Source organism: Microsporum canis, genomic scaffold (genome assembly GCF_000151145.1).
Source record: "Microsporum canis CBS 113480 supercont1.4 genomic scaffold, whole genome shotgun sequence".
NCBI classification, from domain to species: domain Eukaryota; kingdom Fungi; phylum Ascomycota; class Eurotiomycetes; order Onygenales; family Arthrodermataceae; genus Microsporum; species Microsporum canis.
In genome coordinates, this window is record NW_003299166.1 from 554,092 (window position 1) to 578,679 (window position 24,588).

At 45.8% G+C, this 24,588-nt stretch overlaps 8 protein-coding genes across 8 annotated transcripts; 4 read left to right on the forward strand and 4 right to left on the reverse strand.

Annotated features, from left to right (window-relative positions):
• Positions 1–18: 18 nt before the first annotated feature.
• Positions 19–2,063, reverse strand: MCYG_04185 (ATP-dependent RNA helicase DBP9; the record flags this gene model as incomplete). The annotated part of the gene is made up of 4 exons (XM_002846402.1): positions 19–1,120; positions 1,182–1,660; positions 1,726–1,802; positions 1,868–2,063. 4 exons carry the CDS (start codon positions 2,061–2,063, stop codon positions 19–21), a joined length of 1,854 nt encoding a protein of 617 aa, XP_002846448.1.
• An 878-nt stretch (positions 2,064–2,941) lies between these two features.
• MCYG_04186 (conserved hypothetical protein) lies at positions 2,942–5,022 on the forward strand (the record flags this gene model as incomplete). The annotated part of the gene is made up of 4 exons (XM_002846403.1): positions 2,942–2,989; positions 3,051–3,481; positions 3,537–4,245; positions 4,468–5,022. 4 exons carry the CDS (start codon positions 2,942–2,944, stop codon positions 5,020–5,022), a joined length of 1,743 nt encoding a protein of 580 aa, XP_002846449.1.
• Positions 5,023–5,456: 434 nt separating this feature from the next.
• On the forward strand, positions 5,457–6,030 carry MCYG_04187 (stress responsive A/B barrel domain-containing protein; the record flags this gene model as incomplete). Its single annotated transcript, XM_002846404.1, has 2 exons — positions 5,457–5,633; positions 5,875–6,030. 2 exons carry the CDS (start codon positions 5,457–5,459, stop codon positions 6,028–6,030), a joined length of 333 nt encoding a protein of 110 aa, XP_002846450.1.
• A 2,222-nt stretch (positions 6,031–8,252) lies between these two features.
• MCYG_04188 (conserved hypothetical protein) lies at positions 8,253–10,902 on the forward strand (the record flags this gene model as incomplete). The annotated part of the gene is made up of 6 exons (XM_002846405.1): positions 8,253–8,429; positions 8,459–8,575; positions 8,637–9,669; positions 9,813–9,918; positions 9,966–10,293; positions 10,384–10,902. The coding sequence occupies 6 exons, from the start codon at positions 8,253–8,255 to the stop codon at positions 10,900–10,902; spliced, it is 2,280 nt and encodes a 759-aa protein (XP_002846451.1).
• A 674-nt stretch (positions 10,903–11,576) lies between these two features.
• On the reverse strand, positions 11,577–13,177 carry MCYG_04189 (conserved hypothetical protein; the record flags this gene model as incomplete). Its single annotated transcript, XM_002846406.1, has 4 exons — positions 11,577–11,940; positions 12,611–12,871; positions 12,986–13,052; positions 13,102–13,177. 4 exons carry the CDS (start codon positions 13,175–13,177, stop codon positions 11,577–11,579), a joined length of 768 nt encoding a protein of 255 aa, XP_002846452.1.
• A 947-nt stretch (positions 13,178–14,124) lies between these two features.
• MCYG_04190 (conserved hypothetical protein) lies at positions 14,125–15,698 on the forward strand (the record flags this gene model as incomplete). Its single annotated transcript, XM_002846407.1, has 2 exons — positions 14,125–14,181; positions 14,250–15,698. 2 exons carry the CDS (start codon positions 14,125–14,127, stop codon positions 15,696–15,698), a joined length of 1,506 nt encoding a protein of 501 aa, XP_002846453.1.
• A 1,634-nt stretch (positions 15,699–17,332) lies between these two features.
• Positions 17,333–18,544, reverse strand: MCYG_04191 (conserved hypothetical protein; the record flags this gene model as incomplete). Its single annotated transcript, XM_002846408.1, has 1 exon — positions 17,333–18,544. The coding sequence occupies one exon, from the start codon at positions 18,542–18,544 to the stop codon at positions 17,333–17,335; it is 1,212 nt and encodes a 403-aa protein (XP_002846454.1).
• Positions 18,545–20,537: 1,993 nt separating this feature from the next.
• MCYG_04192 (conserved hypothetical protein) lies at positions 20,538–22,928 on the reverse strand (the record flags this gene model as incomplete). Its single annotated transcript, XM_002846409.1, has 1 exon — positions 20,538–22,928. The coding sequence occupies one exon, from the start codon at positions 22,926–22,928 to the stop codon at positions 20,538–20,540; it is 2,391 nt and encodes a 796-aa protein (XP_002846455.1).
• Positions 22,929–24,588: the final 1,660 nt, after the last annotated feature.

Consider the following 24,588-nt stretch of genomic DNA (forward strand, 5'->3'; position numbering starts at 1 on the left):
ACAATGGGGCAAGCCCATCTATTTTGATTTGAATGACTTCAACGGATCAATTTTTCGTCCAGCACCGCCCTTCTTCGCGACTCTCCCTCTAGCCCTATTCTTCTGCCTAGCCTGTCGGATTCTATTCTCCTTCGACTTACGTAGCCCAACAAAACCAATGTCTTCGCTCGTTAGTGCACTCTTCCCCTTGGCTGGCATTAAGTAGTCCGGTACATGTTTTAGATGGCTCTGCACCCTCACAGATCCAAGCTCATCATCGTGTCGTAACTGGCGTAATTCCTGAGGGTTCTCTTCAAAATGTTTCTTCAACTTCTCGCTCTTGACAAGCTCCTGTCTGATCTCCTTTGCTCTAGCTTCCTGGATAGCTATCCTTGTAACTGCACGGAGGGCATCCGTCATTCGGTATCTGAATACTTCGATTTGCTTCTTGTCAAAGTGGTATGGTTTGACTTCCCGTCCCATTTTAGCTTGGCGTTTTTCTATCTTAGCAAGGACAGACTCGTCGTTTTTTGCCGGTGGGAAGATTGTTGGTTTATGTTTCCCATACAGGTCCGATGGGACAACGAATGAAAGGGCCATGCCGGTTTTTCCGGCTCGGCCTGTTCGGCCAATTCGGTGGGTATATGATTTGGCGGTGGTTGGGAGATCGAAATTGAGAACGCAGGCGACGTCTTGAAAATCTATTCCTCGTGAAATACCATAATCCTTTTCCTTGCCAGACTTTTTTCGTTTCTTGTTTTTGTTTGATAATACCGTCTTTTCTTCCACTTCTTCAGGCTCGCTGAGTTCCTCCTTGGCTTCTTCCGTAGCAGTGTCTTCAACGGGCCCATCTTTACTTTCGACAGTCTCTTTTTTGGACTCCACCTTACCTATGACTTCTTGGTCATCGGCAGCGATAATAATGTCGTATACGCCCTTATTGAATTCCTGGACTGCATGGATGCGGGAGTTTGCTGGCAATTCAGAGTTAAGGATACAACTCTTGATACCAAACTGCTCCAGGAATAGTTTAAGGCGGTAACATCGATCCACATCGCCGACAAATATAATGCACTTGCCTTTGACAAGCTGTAGTTTGAATATCACGTATGTAAGCAGAAACTTTTCGTCCTCCGCGCACCTGAGAAGTAATATGTTGGTCAATTATCAAGCAGCGATTGGATAACAAAGCAGAGACGTACTTGACTGCGAATTGGCTTATGCCAGCACCTTCATCTTCCGCCTCCTCTAGCTTTAATATGGCAGGACTCCTGCAAAAGAGACCTTTCAAAGTGTCGACCTCAGATGTGAGTGTAGCACTCATCAAGAAAGTCTGGACACCATGCGGAATTGCCTTTGCCAAGCTCTGCATGTCCTGTTCATATCCGTATGAGAGAACGAGATCGGCTTCGTCGATAACGACTTGAGAAATATTATCTAATACCAGGGCAGAGTTGTTTACGTTAACTATCGCTCGCGCTGGCGTAGATATGACAATATCTGGCATATCTGCAAGCAGGGCACGTTGAACGGCATCGGAGACCTTTTGCGTGAGATTCCCAGAGCGAATATCTTTGGAGCAAAATTCCGAAAAGGCAGTAACTGTTCTATGAACTTGTTGGGCTAGTTCTCTCGTTGGTACTAGGATCAAAGTTGATATCGACCTGTGGGCGGGGTCGGCCTAATAGTCGCGATTAGCATAGGGTAGATGGGTAGATATCGTGCAAGGTTTATAGGAGCACATACGGCTTTCTTCTGTAAGATCCTCTGTAGTATTGGAAGTAGATACGCTGCTGTCTTTCCGGATCCAGTTTTGGCCCTCGCTAAACCCCGAGTACCGTTAGCCAGATGAACTGCATCCTAATATATACAACGCTAAGCGACATACCTAGTATGTCTTTCCCATCAAGCGCCAAAGGAATTGCCTCCGCTTGGACTAATGTCGGCTTCGAAAATTTCTGTAATTTTAAGGCCTGGAGCAGCCGTGGATCGAGTCCGAAGTCTTCAAACCTCTTGGAGGAGTTTTTCGTTTCTGCCGAGTCCGCTGAAGTAGGGACATCATTCTCATCTAGTTTGCGCTTCATGATTGAGAAATTAGCAGGCAAACAGTCGACAACGCAGTATATTGTCTAAGTTCTACTATCAAGACAAGCAACTTTGCGACCTTTTTTTTTTTTTTTTCGGAAAATGTTGAGACCGACGCGCGTCTAAGGCGTTTAGTTTGATAAGCGCCGCTACCCCTGCTTATATCGCTTAGGCACCAACCAGCCAATCAGCTGCGTCATCAGCCACCAGTTCGATATCTTTGCTACTGCCCTGTAATATCCTTGTCTCTTCTTCTATGAAACTACCATAGCCATCATGACGTCCAGAGCTACCGACAGTGAAGCTCCTCACCACCCCCTCCACCGTGATCTCCAGAGACCCAATCCACTAAGCGGTCAATGAGTACGCAGGAGGAATATCCTCCTTTCTGGGCTCCTGGATCGACCAGGTCTATACGGTATTTAGATCGAAGTTTGTTCATTCCGTCAACATTGACTATATGATCTGGCCTCGATTGAATAGTCGAAATCGAGGTTCTTTCTCCTCTGTAGACCCAGTAAGTACGTTGAGGTGGCCATGTGGATTGTCTAAGCGGAGTGTGGTTTGGGGCTGATGGATATATGGCTGTCCATACTCGACTAGCTTGTAACGCCGTTTATACGGATCGGTGTCTCGTATATTAAGAAACAAAGTTTGGACAGTGATGTGGCTTGGTCGCTTTGATGCCAAATGGTTGTGTCCCGAAGGATATTCTGGTCTCCCGTTCGAAAAATGGTTCGGACACCACAATTCTGAACGGGACACCACCACGCTCTAGAGTATATATAGACTAGCCACTTACCCCTTAACCTGTAAGAGCACAATTATCGAACGTTCACCGACCAGATCCATCAGATTACTTACTCATCTTTTCAACATGTTAGACAAACTATCCACGGAAATTCTCGTTCTTATTTTCTCCGAGGTATGTAGTTAATTCATCGATGGTTGGTTAACTGGAAGCTGTATTAAACTCCTTTGAGCAGCTTACGGAAAGACGAGACTTGACATCAGTGTGTCAAGTATCCAAACGCCTTCACTCCGTCGCATCCTCAGTGTTGTTTCGGTCAATTGCTCTCAAGGCAAAAGATTTGGCCCTTGATCGTGTTGCGGTGGAAGGGATTATCGCCACTCACCGACAAACCGGTGCCCTCCACTACACCAAGGATATCCACGTCTCATCTCCATTTCATGGCCGGCTCGAGAAGCGATGCCTCCACTACAACACCTCAAGTGCCTGTGGTGATGATGAAGATGGGTTAAATGATGATGACCTTCAAGAGTCTGAGCATCAAGACAAGAAGACTTGGATTGAAAACGACGATGCAGCTTTTGGAAGGGATGACTTTTGTCGATTCAAGGATAGATTGATGGCTGTTCTAATAAGATGCAGGGAGGGCATGCTTGAGAACTTCACGTTGGTTATAATCCTTTGCTCTAAGGGGTTCATTCATAACTAACATTGTCCCTAGGTGGCAACTCGGCACCTGTGTCCCTGAAGAAATCTTAGGTAAAAATGGCTATCTACCCTTGAAGCAGAAAAACCTGAAATCTCTTCGTTTGATTACCGATGCTAGTTGCGAATGGAATGGATATAACCTGGCACCATTCACAAAACTCACAAGTCTCTCATGGCATGGATTGCGACCTGACATAGATTTCATATCCATTTGGAAGTGTTTTAGTGTCTGCTCACTCCAGCTGATCTATCTCGATCTTGACTATTACTCTCAAAGCAGAACCGCCGCTCATGGATTTGAAATTTGGGATGATGGTGGCTATGAAATGCAGAAGATATTAAGACCACTCTCAGAAGGGGAGCAACTATTCTTTCCAGAACTACGGGGCCTTTCTTTATCAGGAATTTCACTATCATTCGCAGAAGAGCGGCTGGAGTCAGCCTTTGACTTTCAATATCTTCGTTCTTTAAAACTCAGGTTCTGCCCTGGTTTAGAAGAACTCCTTGCGCACCTCCAATCCGCGGTCGGAGCCATGTACCTGGAAAAATTAGAAATACAAACATCCAATGACCACTTCAACGATGAATTAGAACTGGCTATCCCAAACTTTCTTGATATCATCGAAGGCCTCCAGGAGCTTTTTATATCCACATGCCATCCCGATGATACGCTGCCGATCTGGTGCTCAATATTCCGGCACCACCTTACGCTTAAGAACGTTGTATACCACCGCAGAATTGTGGGATATCCAGGAGAGGAACCTCGCGATGCACCCGGCCCTTCGCTTGAAGAACTTCACTCTTGGGGGAAAAATCCTCTATTCAACCAATTTGGTAAACTTGATTTGGAGTGTCTCGGGCTTTGTTGTGATCTTCAAAATTTTGTACTCTCCCCTCAAACTCGTACCTATTCAGGATTATAGTTACTTATATCCATATCACAGATACCGCAAATGCACCCGTCGACTCGGAATAATACTCTAAAAGTTTTACACATCCGACAGTCCGGTCGGGACATAAAAGCCTCTAGAAATTGGGGGGTTGAAGAGGAAATGGATGCGGATGATCTGGGCAGCATTAGTAGCAGTGATGAATCTGACGATGGGGATAATATCTCTATACCCTTTCATTCCAACGATCACGGTACCGTTGCCAAACAAATGTGTCCTAACAACAAGAATGCCGCCAAACCTGTTTCTACCAACGAAGAGAACATGGCCGAACGTATCTATCCGAATGAAGCTTCACAGGATCTAGACTTTCTTGCACAATGGGCATTTGGAAAAAAGGGTTACCCATCTCTCCAATTGCTCGCGTTTGGCGACTTCTCTTTCAATGGGCGATATTCGTCGGAAAATGTGCTGCTTTGCCGGCAGCAGGAGCCTGGCACATCGAGGGGCAAGAAATATCGGCATGTCACCAAGGACGATTCTTTTGCACTACATTTATTCCGACAGTACTCTCACGTCCTACAAGCCTGTCCCTCCGATCCCGTGTAAATGGGCTTAGAGCACGCCAGGCTGAGATTACGAATTGACAAGACTGCTATAACGTTACACTTTGTTGTAAGGCGTTATATCTAGGATTACTCCGAATCAATTCAAATCAAGACGCCTCTTGGTTACCCAGGGCAATAGATATATAGCGCAACAGCTTAATACTTTAAGCTACTCAAGCTCTCATAGTTATCTTTGCGGCTAGATATTAAACTTTTGTTCAAATTTTTACTTGATCATCTAAGGTAACAATAATAACCTCCAGAATTGCATTGAATTTAATAGGTAGTCATAGCTAAAAATTTTCGAGGAGTGCTAAGTTAGTTAAGTAACTCGGCACTTAAAAATCCAACAAGGATCCATGTACATAGCTAACTAAACAAGTTATTAAATTTTGAACCTCAAATTTCTAATCTTAAACGAACTATCTTGTTGCCATGTCCCCAAAGGTACAACGAATAAGCTTACTTATCGCATTGATATCTCTCTGTGCTGTTGCATTTTTCATCGTCCGTTTGGCTCCCCCGGTATCTAGTATAGCCGCTAGCATGTCAGTCACCCATGTCGTCCTTTTCCAGTTCAAAAAGGGAGTCCCACCCGAGACTGTCCGCGATGTAAGCACAAAACGCTTTCGATGGCCTGTGGTAATGGACGAGGGGTAATTATTATATTACAGATTTGTACCCGAATGTTAGGCTTAAAGGACAAATGTCTTCATCCGCTTTCCCAGAAGCCATATATCCTTTCATCATCTGGTGGAGTTGATAACTCGATCGAAGGTATCCAGGTAAGCCAGATACATGCTCTGTATAACTTTCCATCAATATACTCTGTAGACTAATTTTTGTTATGAAGGGTGGCATGACACACGCCTTCGTGGTCAATTTTGCGAGCAAGGAGGATCGTGACTATTATGTTCAGAAGGATCCTTTGCATCAAGAGTTCGTTCGAAGTGCAGGTGAAGTCCTCGAGAAAGCACAAGTTGTTGACTTCACCAACGGAGAATTATAAGGAATCCTCATATAAGATGGGTCATGGAGCACTTTGGAGAGATTTTACCCACTCGTTATACGTTTAAGAGTAATGTGCGCTACAGTAAGGCATATAACGAAAATGAAAGTGGCTTTAACGTCGGTGTAGTTGCTATAGGATACCAACATATGCTATAGTTTTGTACTGTAAACGCAAGGTCTAATAGTAAATCACTCTGCGTTACGCTAATCCCTCCCTTACTCGCTACTAGCTTGCAATGACGCAGTGCCTGTAAAGGCGTTATTTGTGAGAAATACTACTCCTCTCCTATAATATACTATATACATCCACTATGCACATACAACCTAAGCACTGGATGAAATGACCCCTGACTACTGTATCACATCTCACTGTTTACCAACGTAACTAAACCTAGAAAGATATGTTGATAGTCAGCAAATTGGATAACAATAGAACGCTTCGCTAATGAAACTAAGCTATCACAGTAATATAATTTACTCTCCACTGCTCGTGATGACATTTCCCTTTAACTGGTAGGCTTTTATTAGCTATACCACCTACAATATGACTTGTATCAAGCTTAATACAATGCCTCTTCCACCGATAATTAATACGAACCAAAATATCTAGAATTATAGAGTGTCCTACGGTCCCGGTAATCGAGGTAGGTCAAGAGTCTTTAAGCTCCTTTAAAATAATTTTTCTCTTTCAGAGACGCAAAATAGACAGGTTTGTTAGCGGGTATGCTAAGGGTATGCGTATATGGCAGTCGTTTGCAAGTACACAACAACGAAACCATAGAATCAATGTGGCTCCCCTTCTTCTCTGGTGGTCGGAACAGTTGATGAAGGAGCTTCCTTGACTTTGCTGATTGGCTAAAAACAGACTATAGGATAAGATAACTTCCTGAAGGAGATGCGGTATCTTTTCTTCATTAGTGGGTCTACTCCGAATTTTTTTGATACCCGTAAACGAATATATAGCTGCTCTGGAAGACAGTATTTGTAGATAAAAAGGCGGGTAGCTAAAAAGAGATAGTGTCCTAGTCGATTTGTCGTAATCAAGGTGTAATGCAAGCCTATCGACCCATGGAATCCGAACACTCAATAACGCGCTCAAAAGATGCATATTGGTATCGGCTGGGTATTATGGTGCCCAGGATGAAGCTAGTTTGTTACTTTCATTTGCAATTTGTGGTGCGGCTAAAGATTAAGCCGGTAGAATATTTTGAACGTTTTCAGTAGCACCCATAGTGAGCGGCTGGATTATGTTGGCGCTCGGTAGGTGTCAAACACAAGTCCAGATTGTGGCTAATCTGAGGTTCGATGGATGGAAATTTCCCAAGTGGAACAGGTATTAAATGAAACCGGGTATAAAATTGAACGCCAACCGAGTGCAGCAAGTATAAGGAGCTTCTGGGTTTTCAAAAAGCTCAATTTTTTATAGGTATTTTGTAATTCCACCAATAGTTCTCCTCTAGCTTGATAAACCTTTAATTGCACTGAAAGATGATCAAACTGAGGTCTCGCGACAAGGAAATATTCCGCAACCCTTAGATCTCTTATGCAGGGAGGAAGTCACTGGGAGAGCCTGGCATCATACAAATCCATATCAGCAACATAGAGACCTCAGATTAAAACTTTGACCTAAGCTTGTAACTCCAACTAGCCACAAGGTCTTCATTGCCTTCATTGCCAGCATTGACTCAAATGACTGCCAGGTGATCTGCCGATGGCACTATAATAGAGGATATAACGTAGAGGTAGTTGTCTAAAGGTATAGTTGGATTATGGGCGAAAACAGGCGCGGGACGATGTATTCCCGCAATATACGAAGTTGGGAATTCTATCATAAAGTATTTGAAGAGTGTAATGAGAGCAAATGCCATATATTTTGGACGAAATTGCCGCACTACGAGTGGGCGCTTGCACTTAATCTATAGTATGTTGTTGCAGAAAGATAGTAAGCTAACTGACTTGACAACATATGTCAGAATCTGCCATTCGGCCAAAAAGGCGAGCCCGCACCAATTGGCGGCAGAGAGACTTGTTATACTAGTTAGGCTTGGCACGCGGGACGGCCCGCTGCCGAGGTCTTTCGCTGCCGAGATGAAACTAGGTTTGGGTCATGGAAATTCCATCTGCCCTTCGTTCAAACCCGCCCGAATCTAATGTTGTGAAGATGATTTGCTTACGGCCAAAGGAAATAGGAATCATCTTCACTAGTTGCTATATATTAGAATGGCCACTCCGTCAGTGAAAAGCAGCAGCCCCAATGACGGCTTTAGTGCAACATGGCAGGCCGCTATTGATCGGTACTATGATGAATTGAAAGATATCGAACATAATCTTTGGAACGTTCATAGCTCTGAGGAACTTCTTGACAAGATTCGAACTCAATCTTTATGGAACTTCAAGGTTCAAAAGGCCTGATGGGCCTCTCGCAGAGGCTTGAGCCGATCCTTGTCAGCTTCAATGATTTCGCTGCAATCATCACCCTTGCGGCGGGAATGAATAACCAGGCCATGGCGGTGATATGGGGTTCTATTAGACTAATATTAGAGGTAAATTACTATATAGATCCTCAAGTGTATTATCTTACTGCGTTCTAAACTTGGCGACTAGTTAGCTAACCCTGTGCCCCGTGAACTCTTGGATATGTTTGATGAGATGGGCCGAGCATTTCCCAGATTCTGTCGGGATAAACCAGAACTTCCCCTGACTTCAGGCCTGGAGAATGCTTTACTCAGCATCTATACTGAGATCATACTATTATGTGCACATTCGATCTCTTATTTCCGGAATAACCCCAACCCAGGGAGACGCGAAGTATGGTCCACGTTTAGTACAGGGGTATCGCAGCGCATATTAAGAATTCAGATTTACTCCAGACTGGCCGATGAAGCCGCTGATATGACCCGACTTTCTGGAGAGTCAAAAAGCTCAGATACAGTGACGGCAATGGAAAACTTGCAAATCATTCGGCTACACCCAACTAGGATGAATATTCCATGTTATATGATACCATACGCCGGCAATGTCAAGTCCTTTGGCAGATCAACCGAGGTGGAAATCCTAAGAATTTTCCTTGATCCTAATAAGAGCCGTGAGAATCTAAAGGCTATCGCAATATGTGGAACAGATGGTATCGGAAAATCACAGCTAGCATTGCATTACGTCAATAAAGCCATGGATTCATATGATGTTGTTGTTTGGATACCAGCTGAAACGAAAATTAAAATGACTTCAGCCTTGTCTAAATTTGCTGCAAAGCTTGGATTACCCCAGGCAGAAGGTAATGAAGGCGATTACAGGTCGATTCAGATCGTACGGGACTGGCTGAATACATCTCGAAAGACTTTTCTTCTCATCTTTGACAATGTTAAGCAACATAATCTGCTTGACGAAATTTGGCCAACCAGCGTTCGAGGCTCTATCGTTATTACTTGTCGACCCTATTCACTCGCATTGAAGCGGACATCTGAAATAATAAACCTTTCGTGTTTCGGTGTTGAGAGAGATATGGAAGTGTTCTACTCCCTAATAGGCCAACGACCTTCAAACGACATGGATTTAATAGCTGCGAAGGAGTTACTGCAACTTCTCGGTGGCTTACCCCTTGCCATAGCGCAAGTTGGGAAATATATGAATGATTGTGGTTATTCTTATGAGCAGGTCTTGCCAATTTATCAGAAACCAGCCAAAACAATATTTTCTAGAACTCAGGCATCCGTTCAATATGAGCATACAATAGATACTGTGTGGGAGTTTTCTGGCTGAATCTAAAACCCTATTATATAGTTATACTTGCATTCTTTGACCCCAAACTTATCTCCGAGTCAATCCTTTCAGATAAAAGAGCGGGGATCACAGATCCGCGCCTGGAGTTTTTATATGATGATTCCGAGTAAGTGCCGCTCACCGAATGAGATAATGGAGAATAATCTTCAGTAGGTTTCGAGCCGCCGTGGCTGGCCTTACTGAGGCGGCACTGGTGAACCACCTACCAACCCACAAAGCCATATCGATCCATCGTCTTATTCAACAATTTACAGCGTTTTCGCGGCTGTCTATGAATGAGGCCGGATCATTTTTCAAGCATGTTATAAAAATGTTATCGTGCAGCTTCCCTAATACCTGGAATCAGAGGTCTCACCAACAAGGCCACGGCTGGGCTTCGTGGGAGGCATGCCGTACAATTCTTCCACATGTCAGTTGGCTTATCAGACTGACGCAAGCACATTCATTCCCTATCATCGACCCCGAGTTCTTTGCAGAGCTAGTATTTCGGACAGGAAAGTAAGCAAAATCCCCTATCACATAGATGAAAGAGCTATTGGGCTTATTTTCTATTCAAAGGTATCTCTGGTAGAAAGAACAGCCAATAACTGGAACACATTTCATCCACTTCGGGCTCAACCTTGATATTAAGCACTCAACAGCAACTTATGCGCAAGCATACCGAATCCTAGGTCATATTGCCTTAGACATGGCACGGCCAAAAGCTGCCTTGTCCGCATATTTCCAGGCACTCACTATCAGAGAGCTTATACATGGCACTCGCTCGCCTGAAATGGCGGATGTATATGGCTCTATTGCCTATAGCTATGCAGAACAGGGAAAGGTTGATGATGCCCTCTATTACCTTCAAAAAGCAGAGGATATCCATAATGAAAATGACCCACTACGTATGGGTAGGGCCCAGGCAATATATGCCTTGACATATCTGCGAGTAGGCCGGCCGGGAGACTCTCTCAATGCCTTGCACCATTGCTGGAAATTGCAAAATTTAACTGAGGATGAGAATACACTAGCTGCGAAGCTCTTACGCAGCGTGATCAAAATGAGTAAAGGCATACCGGAAATGCAAGCCCACCTTGCACGATCATGATGGTTTTTGTCTAGGGTAGAGTATAAAATAGGAAACAATTTCATGACCGAAGAACTAAAGATGAAGGCTGGGGAAGAATGGAATAAAATTAGGGGCAGAGAAGGAGTCGATGGGGATACTGATGCATCCTTCATGAGTCTCGTTCCATGGATGCTTTGGTGATAGCGAATATCGCATATATATAAAAAGAGAAGAGAGGATGTTTAATTGTTTAATTTTTTGGATGACAGTTTTGACCACCAAGCCACCGCTAACTGCATAGTTAGAGATTGCCTTTACATGTTGAATGGATAATCTCAGACTTGAGGGTTGCTAGTCATATATGAGGGACATACTACTTGAATTTCGACCGAATAAGGGTAGATATGCAAGGAATGAAATCAAAAGTCAAATCAACCTCTGTTCAGCTAAAGAACGTTAAAAATGTCGAATATAGACGATTATAAAATCAAAGAGTTATCTGACTAATGCACTCGAACAAGATTAAAGACATTGAGGAGAAGAGACATAGGCATAGGCATACTGCTCGATATATTTCAAAAATGTTGAATTGTTGAATGAGACAGAAAAACGTTTGGTCCGAATTTGGGTGGCACGATAGCAAATTGACAACGTATGATAGGCTAAAAAAAAGTTCGTCGAGAAAAAAACTGGTCACCATGCGAATGAAGGCATCAGCGATAGGAATTGGTAGTATCGCTATCGCGGGGCTCAAAATCGTTATACTCGTCGTTTTCATTCAGGTCAACGCTCCGCCTCCAAGCACGTCGGAATGTTCTCATAGACTCTTCACTGACATGGCCAACGGGCTTCACCTTGATATTGTGATCAACGGTAAAGACCTTTCCAAAGTTCAGATAAGATTTACTGTGGAGTTGTTCTCTTGGGCTGTAAGGGTTTATCATGATAGGGGGCAGCCCTGGTACACGCGTTGGGTCATTAGGGGCGGGCTCACTCCCCCTCATATATACGGCGGCATGGGTGTTCAAGTCGATTCCCCGTTTCAATAATCCCCGTTCTCCGTAGGTATTAATTGCCCTTGAAAAGATAATTAGTTAGTCACCCTATATCAATGGTTTAGGGATGAGAGTTGCTCACAAACACCAAGAGCATCCTTGTTCATTTTTCACAACAACCATTCTACGAATGTTTGCGTGGACCTCTTGACCCAGCCTTGTTGCATAAAAGTATGGGTTATTACGATCGTGTGGAACTGACGTATCACCAGCAGGCTGCGCCCAGAAGACAGAAAGAACCTATAGTTATGCAACAATCCTTGAGTACACTGCAAAGGTAATAATAGACAGGGGCGGTCTCATACTCTACCAATGGAAAAGAATTGAGTAGATCGGAGAGTATACTCTATGGAAGCTCAGTTTTCCATTTGAATCATATTGTAGAGATGAAATTTACATACCCCTATTGAACCTTGCGATATCATTTCGGTGGTCATTCCAGGGCCCTAATGTTTTGCCTTTGTTATCTCCAATCTCCCCTGAGTAGACACATAGAACAAATGTAGCTACTGCATACCATCTTGGGGCTGTAGCCCGTGAGGATTGTACCCATCCGATTGGTAGCTAAAATGTGAAGCCGCGGAGTTGCCATTCACCGGAGGGAAATACCAGCGCAAAGTAAGCCTTTTAGTCTGATAAAGCGATAGGAATACAGACATATTTTCGTTATATAAGGGACGTGGGCAATCTACCTTGAGCTCAGTTGATAATTGCTTCCCTGGTTCTCATGGCTGGAATGTCTCGTATCTGTTTCCATGCAGCTTTGCCAGGCATCAAAGTGATTTGGAGATAGAGCCGGCGACGGGTGTAAGAAATCCGGGTGGCCCGTTTGATTCCATGTGGCTGAGGATGCTATCTGACTATGAATGGGATACGCCGCAAAGGCGGTCATGTCCCTATGATAGCTAGCACCTGCATCACCGCGGTCGACGCTCCCGTTATCTCCGATAACCCTATGAAGTAGTTGACTCTATCAGTTATTCTGGATATAAAACTTTAAATCTTCTCTGACAGTCCAAGATACCTGTCTATTCAATGATATCATCTGGCCAAATATGTAGACTTACCCCTCGTAGTTAGAGGCATAGCTCGAGTTCTCCTGTCGCCGAGAATCTCCATGTCCGTATGTTTGTGCTACCCAAGAGGTCAGTGATGAACAATATCCCATGTTATCTATGCTCACGGTAGTAGGGCTCTTGGCCTCCGGGAGAATACCCAGCTCTGTGTGGCCGCGGCCAATTGTTTGTATGTTGAGACATTCTGGCCGCCTTGGAGGCTTATGACAACGCCCAAGTCAGCACGGGGTGGCGAGTAAAATTTAATATATAACCTGGGCAAAGTTGATGCTTACCTCTTTACCCTCGACCCCAGATATTGAGAAGTCGCCTAGACATCTTATATGTCTGATGCCCATTAAAAGATGCAGCTTTTATAGCCTTCGCGTCTCCAAACTTTCAGAGCCGCATTCGGCAAACATATACACTTTCCAGAGGATAGAAATATCCATACCGAACCATGTCATGGCTGGTGAGTCGTGGCACGCTGAGGTGTAAGAATGGATGCATGGAGGGTATGCACCAGACGGATATCCCGAAGGCTTTCGCTGTCACCTAGAGGCTGAAGGGGCCTTGGCTAAACAGATATGGTATATGTTCTGCATAGCAGGATTGGCCGCCATTGGATATCATTCAATGAATAACTTATAACTTGCATGGGAGCAGAAAGCAATAGCGTATCGAACTGGTGGTTTAACCTGGCCGCCACCCTCAGGTGATTCTCTGTGCTGATACCAGATCCTTGGATCCTTGCTGACGCTGCGATGACATATAGAGACTCCATGCAACAAGGCTTGCAAGCATTGTATGTATATTATTTTCTCCCGGGTCTTCGTATATTTCATCGAGGTTGGTTGGTTTGTCGACGTTCAAACTCCGTATTTTATATCAGCTTTAGATTAAAGTTTACGTATTGCGGGTGTTTTTACGATACAATCACTTCATACATACAAAACACATACGAAGACGAGGATGATAAAAAAAATCTACACCTGATCTTCTATCCACAGTTCGCTCTGTGTTCATTGTTTGTTTAGAAGCCCCCAGTTGGATGGCAGCAACCTATCAACTACCTATGTCGAAATACAGTGCGAAGACGGAAAATCTGTCCAAGACAAAGTCGAATACGATGCAAATGTGCTCTGGCAGCCATGGCATCAAACCGGGCTTCCTTGTTTGTGGGTGCAGGCAACGAAGAGGTCGAAAAGGTGAGGGTGCTGTACGGTTGAAATACCCCTCTAGTCTTCTGTCAAAGTCCTAATGACCGTGTTTAAAGGGGTTCGACCATCTCATCGACAACTTTGTACCTAGTTTCGATCCTCACTACGATTTTACCTCCTTATCGAACTTAAACACTGGGTATATCGACATCTTCCAGCAGCTGGAGAATAAGTACGAGCAAAATGGTCCAACAACCGGCAATGACTCCCCCAATATGCCCACACTATCCATGAGCTTTCCACCAACTACCGTGTCTTTCCCGGAGATGAAAGCAAAGCTCACACCAGATACCTCTCAAGCTCCTAACCAATCTTCAATAGGGAGTTCGGACAGGGAAATAATAAAGTCGGAGCTGCAACGGCTAGTACGTAACCATGAAAACGTTACTTCAACCCGGTTTTCTATTCAGCAGAAACGTGCAAAACTACGAGAGAAAAGAGCTGCATCAACAAATTTGGGAATTACTTTGATGAGGGAACTAAATGCACATTTTGCGCAGGAAGAAACTCCTTCGCCTCTCCTCGCCTTATTTGAGCAGTATCAAAAGTCATGGGCTGAATATCTGCTCACGGAAAACGAATATGAAGACGAAGAGGACAAGCTGGATGAAGGAGAATATCAACTTGAAAACACTCAGCAGAAAATAAAAATAGCTATTGAACAATATGATAGTGACAAGGGTTTTATTGCCAATCTTGACCCTATACAAGACCAGGAGAATCCCGCACCGAACGTATCCTTCGAGGCTGGAGCTTACCCTCCTTTACTTGCGGAATATCTCACTCGCTGTGGTACTCTTGACCTTGTCACGGAAAGATTATGGGACCTTCGGATGGAGCACAAGGAGGCCTTCGACGATTATCAGAATGGAATAGGCCTACGGGCTTCTCAACCAAATGAAGATACTATCGACCTCCTCACCAATTTTAAAAAGTATGAAGGCGAAATTCTCCACGAGAAAGAGGCACTGGAAAGAGAAATCGAACAGCTTAAGACGCAGTGTCAGGAAAAGGGTCTTTTTGAGGACTCCTTGGGCCTTCAGCTGACTGATAATGAGCTGGAAGCACCACTATTGGACCCCTTACAGTCCCTGCCAGCGTATAAGCATATACTATGGGGAAGAGGTACCCCACGGTTCTTCGAATCTGCCCTGTCCCAGGAACCCGTTGAAACTGGGGCATTTATCAACAAGTGGATTTTTCATCAGCTCTGTCAATCTTCATTAGAAGTTCTCCAGTTCAGACAGAGCCTTAGCTCACAGAACGTGAAGGTCGATAGCGATGAGGAACTTCTGGATCTAGCGCTGCGTTACTGGAAGTTTGATGGCGCTGCCAAGCCAGTTTCTCGACCCATCTCCGAACCCTGCTCCGATACCTTTAAAGACTCTGGTCTGAAACCTCCAGATATGAGAGCCGATGATATCGACTTGAAGCCTACTGTCATCCACCCTTCTGAGGCGGACTTTACGCATAGGCGGCCAGGTAAAGACAGCGAGAAATGTTGAGATTCCGATCTACTCTCGTTATCATACCCCCTCTGGCCTTTCTACTACTTGGCCGACTACTAAATTACGGTGATCACCAACTAAACCTTGGTTAATGCCAAGTCTCTCTGGTAATCTTTCATTATGATCAGCCCTCAATATCACACGGAGAGCGGCTGAACCATGCCATACATGCAACTCATTGGCTGTTTGTCGTTTTCTCTTTTCTCTTTTCTCACACTTCCCCTTTTACTTTTCTCTTTCCTTTTTCTTTTTCTGGCGCAAGCGGGAATAACCTTCGCTCCATGGAATTTATAATGGTGTGTTCTGAATGTTTGTGGCTCTCCGCCAAGGCATACGAAAATGCGGCGTCTCCTTTATATAGACTTTGGTTTTCATATACCCCTTTACTTTTCTGGCTACTTTCTGTATCATTATTCGGCTTAATCTATGACTCCAATTATTTTATACTTAGGTGTGCCAATTCTAATAGTCCCCCTTGTGCCTCCAGAGCCATCAAGATGAACGGAACACCGAAGAAGGCTGGCTACTTTATGATATGCTCAAAGCCATATCAGAAAGAAAGGTTCTTTCAACCTTCCCTAGCCTGATGGAAACATTTGGGGAGCGCTTCGGCAAGCGGCCTATTCCAAATAGCTTCCAGCGCCTAAAACCAAGCGATAGGCTGCCAGTGACCAAGCCCGAGTGTATTTATTTCCTTGGACGTCCACGTCATGCCGCAGCGAATTCTTAGTGGCTCATCAATGAAACAGTAGCGAGGTTATTCTCGCCTGCGTTACAATTACTACCCAGGATATGCACGTTGCCGAGGGTAGAATCCTGTAAGGTGATTGCCCAGGTGATGGCTCCGAGTGCGCCGGACAGGGCAGGGAACAATACAAAACATCGAGGAAAACACTCTCCGTAATACGCAGACATGACGATGTACCGGACTTACCGGGTTTTATAACGTATTGGATGGTCTTTTTGCGATGTTCTGCTTCACTTATTGGTACGTTTCCGTTGGGTTGATGTATCAACCCCGCTGACCATACTGTATATAGAGTATAATAAACAGCCTTGGGACCCGCCTCGGCCCCGATGGCTGGCATGGTATAAATATTAACATCCAGCATATTATTTGAAGGGAAATGCATGCAAATACAGTGCTGGAGAGAGAATGTACTATATTACCACGGCATTGCTAGCTTGAGTATATTTTCAACCACACAATGTAATTAACGAATATAGTTTCAAACTCGAGCAGAGCACCGCGTCCCTGGGCCGAGCATAGGGAACATATCTGGAAATACCTCAGGCACCAATTCTACATAGTAAAGGCGGCCAAATACTTCACTTGGTTGATTTAAGCTCATGCTCGATAATAAGCTTAATGCGGTTACAGTGGGGCGACTCCATACTATTTCCGGCGGGTTGGGCTAGGAAAGGCAAAAGGATAGATTCTTTAGCTAACTACTACATAAAAGAGGGGCATTTCTTCATTCCCATAACCTGTACACGGCATCAAAGACGGATATAGCACATTATTAAACCAGGAAAGCGGCCTCAACTCCATTCTCCCAGGAAGAAAGATGGTAAAGAAAAGGTATGATGATGAAAAATAGATGCTTCCTTGCGCCAGCCGGCATATTGACTCATGACCGACGACTTTCATAATCCTCACCCTCACTGTCACTCAGACTATCTCTGCGCCTGCCACGGCCCCGGCGGTAGCCTTTGCTCAATGCAGGGAGAGGCTGGTGATAACTCATGTTGCCAGTGCCAATATCAGAGCCATCAAGATGGGTGTAGGAATACTCCGACATGTTGAGTGGTTCAGTGTAGCCAGTAGTTGAGGTGCGTTTGCGAGAACTAGATTGACGAGAGCTGCTGGCACTTCCTCTGGGTCCGCGAGGACGCTGCGTATGTCGTGCTCTGCGAGAGCGACGCTCAGTATCTGAATGGCTGACCTCCGAGCGGCTGACTTCAGAACGGCTAACTTCAGAACGACGTTCATTGTCACGGCGGCGGGGTGGGGGTGACGGTTCGCGAAGAGGCTGCTGTTCCTCTGTTACGTAGGTAACGGCATCGTCCTGTCCTGCCACAAATGAGAAACCTGACACGTTTCTGCCCCTCGAGATATCCATTTCCTCATATTGATTTGTGTATCCGGCCTGGCTCTGAGTCCACTCGCTCTTCTCATCGTAGGTATGCGTGTAGGTATAGCCAGCTTCACTTCGGCCATCTTGTGTGTTTGTGTGTGTGTTGGTATTGGTAACGGTAAAGTCGGAACCGTGATATGTCCCATCTGCTTCGCGGTTCATGCCACCAACTTCTGCTGGCTTCTCATGGCGATACGCTCGCATATCTTCATCATGCCCGCCCTCCCAATCCGACTCCTTTTGTCGACGCCACAGTTTCTCCCGTGCCGTGGCTCTGAATCCCTTTTTCCTCGGCTTACCAGTTGCAACAGTTTCCGTGTCCATAGTCGTAGTGGCATCATCAAAGTCCCGATATTCTCTCGCAACAATACTTCCTCCGCCCAAGGCTGTACTCCTCGTAGCATTGGACAGCGTTCGGCCATCGGGACCTTTCCTTCTCAATACTGTTGATTTATAGTCGTCCCAATCTGTCTCTCGCCAAATGAACCCGCCATTCTTTGCCCAGAAGAAAAACCAAATTGATGCAATGACGAAGGCAGCGCCTAGGAGGGCAAAAAGTGCCAGCAAACCCTGCATATTGATACTATGCGGGTCAATCGATCCCTGGCCATAAGCTGGTATTACTGCCGTTGTTGTTTCCTTATCTCGAGCCGTGATGACGTTCGTAACTTTCATAGATGTTTCCAATGACCTTGTTGGAAGCATATTGGAGAAGGAGGCCTTTAGATGTTCTGGCGTCGTGCGCTTTAAAGACCCAAGGAACCCGGCGATGATCGAAGACGACTCTGGGGATAACGCCCCTCCCTCCGGGGGTGAAAGAGCAGGAGCTGGGGCCATCTTTTTCCTTGCTTTTATGCCCAGATGAACCGATGTCTACGCAAGGAATGCGTCCTGCCCCAAGACGGGGGGGGTGGCTACACTCACGCTTCCTATCGCTCGAGGGCTCGATGTTGAAGTGTTCGAAGTCTCACAGCATAAATGGGAAACACAAACGGCTAGAAAATAGAGTAAAACAAAGCGTAGATGCAAGAAGTAGTAAGCGCTGGCTCTCTCGAGGCAATAATCAACGGAGAGAGAAGTTGATGCAAGTGAAATCGCTGTGGCGGGAGTTGAAAATGATGAGGCTGGGAAGTTTGTTTACTTCGCTCGTCGTCACGGGCAACGACTGCTTATGTCATACAAAATACATCACGTGAAGATAGGCGCCAAGGCCTCTGCGGGAGCTAAACCTTATTTCACTTTAAAGCCACGAAGAGCAAAAAAGAAAGAGGCGACAACACAGCAGAGGAGGATGTTGTATTTGCATACGGACATATTAACCACGGTGCCTATAGAGCGGTGTCTGTCCAACCAGATAGGCAAATTAGCATTGCACACGTGTTTTTAAAACTGTAAATACTGACAAAGGTAAGCAGCAGATGAAATATTTGCGGAGTAGGTGTATATAAATCGATTCCAGCTACCACGCACGAAAGTATATAAAGGTAACGTATTTGGGGAGAGGTGACGTATATTAGAGGAGAACACCGCCGTTAGCGTAAATGTCGCGTGTATCCGGCCATAACGTAAGTGAAAGGTCTTGTAATAAGATAAGGTCGAATGACTCAAGAGGGTTCGCGGTAACGGGAAATCATAAGAAAAGAGTAAACGCAAGGTATCATCAGAGAGGCAAAGGCGCTTCAATAATCAAATTGTACATTTTACAGGTCGATTCTGGTAAGAATGAGGATAATAAACGGGTGGAACTTCGCATCGGACAGCGAGAAGAAACACGAAGGATGCGCGAATCATGGTAAAACGGGGCCATACCAGTGGTGAGGCGGACATCACCGACAAATTAGGCAGCGTGGTGAAATATTAAGGAAGAATATAAGAGATTAGCAGTCACGGTCAAGTGTTGCTAATGCAAGATAAGTCGGGTATGAAAAAAAAAATGTGGGGATAATTAACTGTATATAAAAAAGGAATAGATCAAAAAAAGCCAGTCATGCATGCGTTGGTCTCATGCAAGATAGGTAGAACGGGCAAATGGTAGATACAGATTGAATCCAAGATGAGATGTAAGATGCAAAAAGGAGTTTGTTGGGGTTGATAAGGGTAATCGCGAATAAATGCCTCAGAAATATTATCATAACCACATCAGATCGTCGACAATCGTACAAAATCATAAATAGAAGCGCGTGTATAGCAAAGGCAAACATGGGACAAGCAGACGAAATAAATAGGCAGTTGAAGGCGTATGCAAAGGGCTAAGGCAAAACGGTGAATAAACAGTTGAGGTATCTTGAACGCAATCCATGCAAGAAAAATAGGTCATCGATAAAAAGCAGAAAACTAGGGGAAATGGGGTAGACATGAAAGAAATCATAATGAAAAGAAGCTAGAAAAACCGGAAAAAAGTAAAAAGGTGAAAAAAAGTACTGCCCCCGTCCAAAAAACCAGAACTAACTCTTTTTATAGAACTTTTGTTGTATCCCGTCGATTTTTTTTTTTTCTTTCCGTATCCGCGCATTCTTTTGTTCCTGTCAGAAAATAACTTGATAAAAATAATCAAACGGCCTCCCAAAAGTAGATAGATTGAACAAAGTCATGCGGACGGGACAAGCGTTTCCCGAATTTTAGGGTATATATAATGTTTTTGTCGTTTTCTTTGTCATGTTCTCATATCTCCCACCGAAGAAAAGTAGACATAGGCCCGTTACTCGAGCAAACCTCGTCCACTGTATCCGGATCGGCTGGAGCGTCTGCTATCACGTTCAGCCCTATGGTCTTCGCGTAGGCGTCTGATGTCATCAGCTTCCCTACGGCTGCCTGTACTAGCAGTATCCGAGCGAGGCAGAATATACCGATCACGTTTGCGCCCACCTATGTTCAACTCGACACCTCCCTCCTCGCCAGAACGGAAGTTGATAGTTTTACCATCGATAGCATCGCTAGAAAGACCGATTTTAACGCCTCGGATAATCATAGTGATACTATCGTCGTCAACTCGAGAGCCGGCAGCACTGCCATTTTTGGTGTGGACATCGCTAGTGTCATCTTCCGAGTCACTGCTTTCGGGCGAAGAATCATCGTCTTCAATGGCATCATCGTCATCATCGTCGCTTTCAGTTTCGCTATGTGGGATTGGAGGGGGCCGACGAGAAGCGGCTTTACGGAGCATCTCGTTTGTGAGGGGTACTGGTGCTGGTACTGGTGCTGGCGGGGGCGGGGGAGGCGCTGGCGGTTGCTGCCGTCGAGGTTGTTGTCGAGAGGCACGAGACACTGGGTAGACTTGGACCACCTGCTCCTCTTCCTCTTCCTCTGATTCTTCTTCCTCCTCGCTCTCGGTGTCAGTGTCAGTTTCACTTAGACATTCAATCTCCGGCTCCGGCTGCGGCTCTGGTTCAGGATCTGGCTGGCGTTGATGAATCGTTCGAGCCTTTGAAACACGGCGGGAAACCTTCTGAATCATTTCTGTGGTAAATGGGGCCGGCTTAGGAGCACGAGCGGCCTGGTATTCTTCTACTTCACGCTGCTTCTGCTCTAAAAGATTTTCCTGTTCAATACCGTAGGTTGATACACGGCGTGGACGACGAGGAGCTTCTACAGTGACCCTTGCAGGCCTGGCAGCATCATAATATGTCGCAGCCCTGCGTGGTCTGGAGCTTGCAATTGTTTGAATGGGTCTAGCTTCCGGTGATTCCTCACGCATAGCATTTTCACGAGCAATACTTCGGCTAGCCCGACGCTGTGGTTGTTGGGGCTGGTGATACTGACTCACTCTCGGTGGGGGGAGTGCTTCACGCATATCAGTCATGTCGAATGATGGAGGTCGATGGACGACAGTCGGTGCTGATGGCGTAGTGCTAGATTTCTTAGGAGTTGGGCGTTTGGTGATCGGGATTACTTGGACAGGAGGCTGTGCCTGGGCGGGCTTCGGTGCTGGAAGCCGAGGAGGAGGCATGCGGTAATAATCTTCATCGTGGTAAGTGCGTGACTGGCGACGAGCACGTCGTTCTCGAGACGGCCGGCGTTCCAAGTTGCGCTCCAGGTTGGGCATATGGCTCGGTGTAGGAGGGGTATTTTCCACAACAGCAGGGCCGTAGACCGAGCCTCGTCTGGGCCGTTCAGAGGCAGGCCGGGAGATAGATGAGGTGCGGGGACGTTCGTAATGCGTCAGCTGAGAGGAGTTTTCGTAAGACGTACCCATTATTGGCGAGGGCTGCGTGTAGGATGATTCAAAGGGAGATGGCATGTAGGTATTCGTATAGGCAGAGGCGGAGAGCGGTGGGCCGGTGTGGCTACCGGCGTATGGAGCCGACGGGCTGCCAGCCATGTACATCATGTTCATATCAGGCACAATTCCCGGGTGGAAGCTTACGGGGCGACTCTGTTGGTAATAAGACGAAGAGTTCGATCGACGGGAGTGCGAAATTGCTGGGGTAATTTGTGACATGCCCATATCCATTGGCTGGTAGCGAGGAGTTTGAGGCGACGGTGGCACGTCGTACCCTGGAATTTGATTAAAGTATGACGATGCGTCCATAGTTCGCGGGTCCATCATGTTCGGTATCATTCCCTGATGGTGGTATCCAAGGCGATCGCATTCTGTGCACATTCCTGGAGGGTGCCTGCCCGCCGACATCGACTCCCGACGGCGGCCTTTGGGGGCGTGTGTCAGAGAAGTCGGACGGCTCGAGCCTCGTGATGGTGGCTTCATGCCCTCGTGCTGCATCGCCTCCATCTCTTTTTGCTCTCTCTCCTTTGCTTTGCGGCTATGCTGCTTTTCTCTATCCATCCCATCCCCCCGCGACCTCATGCGAGGCATATCCCGTCCAGCCATAGCGTTGTTCAAAGAAACAACGTACGAGCTGCTGGCACCGCTGGCAAGCGATTCTCCACTGCTCCCAATAGTAGCCGCAGTACGGCTCGAATAGCCAGAATCGCTGGCTCCGTCAGTGCTGACTATCACTGGGTGAAGCTCCGGTTTTGACCGTTTAGCGGAAATGTTGGCAACCCGTCTCGTCTCGGGGATCGCTACATTAGCATCTTCATCAAATTCTTCGCAGAAGGCGGCGTAAGATTGTTGTGAGCTGACGAAAGACATGACGCGATTTCAAACCGCACAGTAAGGGATGGATCGCTATTTAGGTTCGGAAGAGAGCCGTGGATTCGACAACTTCAGACCCAAAAAATCCTCGCGGTAGTGTTCTCTTATATTTTCTTTCTTCTCTTTTTTTTTTTTTTTTTTTTTTTTTTTTTTGGCTGATGGTGTCGCCTTTTGCTGTATCGTTGGTGTCGTCGTCGTTCGATGGTTAATGATTCTCAATGGGATGATTTCCTTTCGTGGTCCACCCCCTTTTTTCCCAAATCTCGGTAGGGTTTGCTCCCAGTAGAAAAAGAGTGGTCTGGAAGCAGATGTCTGCGTTTCACCTGTATACAGTTGCTCTGAGCTCTAGTTCAAGTATAGATTCAAGTAAACAAAGCAAGTGCTCCATCGAAGAATGTAAAAGTTGAAGTTGAAGACGAGGGCGTGGTGGCTGCTGTAGCGCGTGGGGGAATGCGAGAACTATTATCTTAGTTGTTCTTGACCAGTGCGGAAGGGATAATGTTCCGGTTATATGGATAGGGGTAAAGGTAAATAAATAAATATAAAAAGGTAGTGATATGCGACTGAAGTATATAATTTTCTGGAAGCAAGAGTCGCAAGGGATAGAACTGGGATAGTAGCCCCGGAAACCGATGTCACGGAGAAGATTGGCCTGCTGCTCAGCAATCGGGTCACTTTTCTTGTCTCTGTATACTCCGTAACTCGATAGTTATCGCAAGTATAGCGGGGTGGTTGTTGGTAATGAAGGGTCTGAAACCGGGGCTGTTTCTAAGCCGGGGAACGTCGACGATCGATGGAGGATGTTGGATGGTTCCGGTCAAGCAAGTCAAGGGGGACAAGCAGATGGACAATAAGAAGCGAGATCAGAGACAGTCGAGGTATGGAGGGCGCAAGTCTGGTTATGGGTCGACCAGCTCAGCTGAGATAGAACGACGACGAGCAGGAAAACCGGGATACGAGACACGGAAGGTTTTTTTTTTCGTTTTCTCCTACTAGCAGTATTATTATACTGTCGAATCTCCGTCCTCGAGAGTTGGACTAACGGTTGCACACGTAAAAAGGCTCACTGTAGAGTCGTATGTTCGTCTTCTTGGTGGTGGTGGTGGGAGGTTTTTTGGGCGATGTGACCTCCCGGAACGACGATCAATGTTGTAGATATGGCCGAGGATAACGGAGAACAGAGCAACAGAGCTAGCAGTAAACGGCTCCAGCTGAAGAACGAGCACAGATGAAACTCGTCGTGTGTGTGTTCGGAGTTGGTTGAGGTTGTTGTTGATATGTCGTTGGTGTCGATGTTGTTTGTGGGAAGAAGAAGAGGTTTTTTTTTCCAACCCGCCAAAAAAAAAAGTCTTCCACTTGGTTATTTTCTTAGCCGCAGACCAAACGAGTCATCCTGAGCCTGTCGACTTTTTCTTTTTTCTTCGCCGGTGGAGTCGACGGATGTTTTCTTCGCTGGATACAGTCCCGATTGCACGGCCGGCTTCATCACTGCCTCGTGTGTTTTGGTGGGTGTCTTCTATACAACGTCTCGAGCAGGACAGTCGGATGGCCTGGAAGACGAAGAAGAAGAAGAGAGAGAGAAGCGAAAGAGTGGGAGACTTCCTACGAAGGTGCGAGAAGAAACAGAGAGTGAGTGAAAAAGTTTCTACTTGCATAT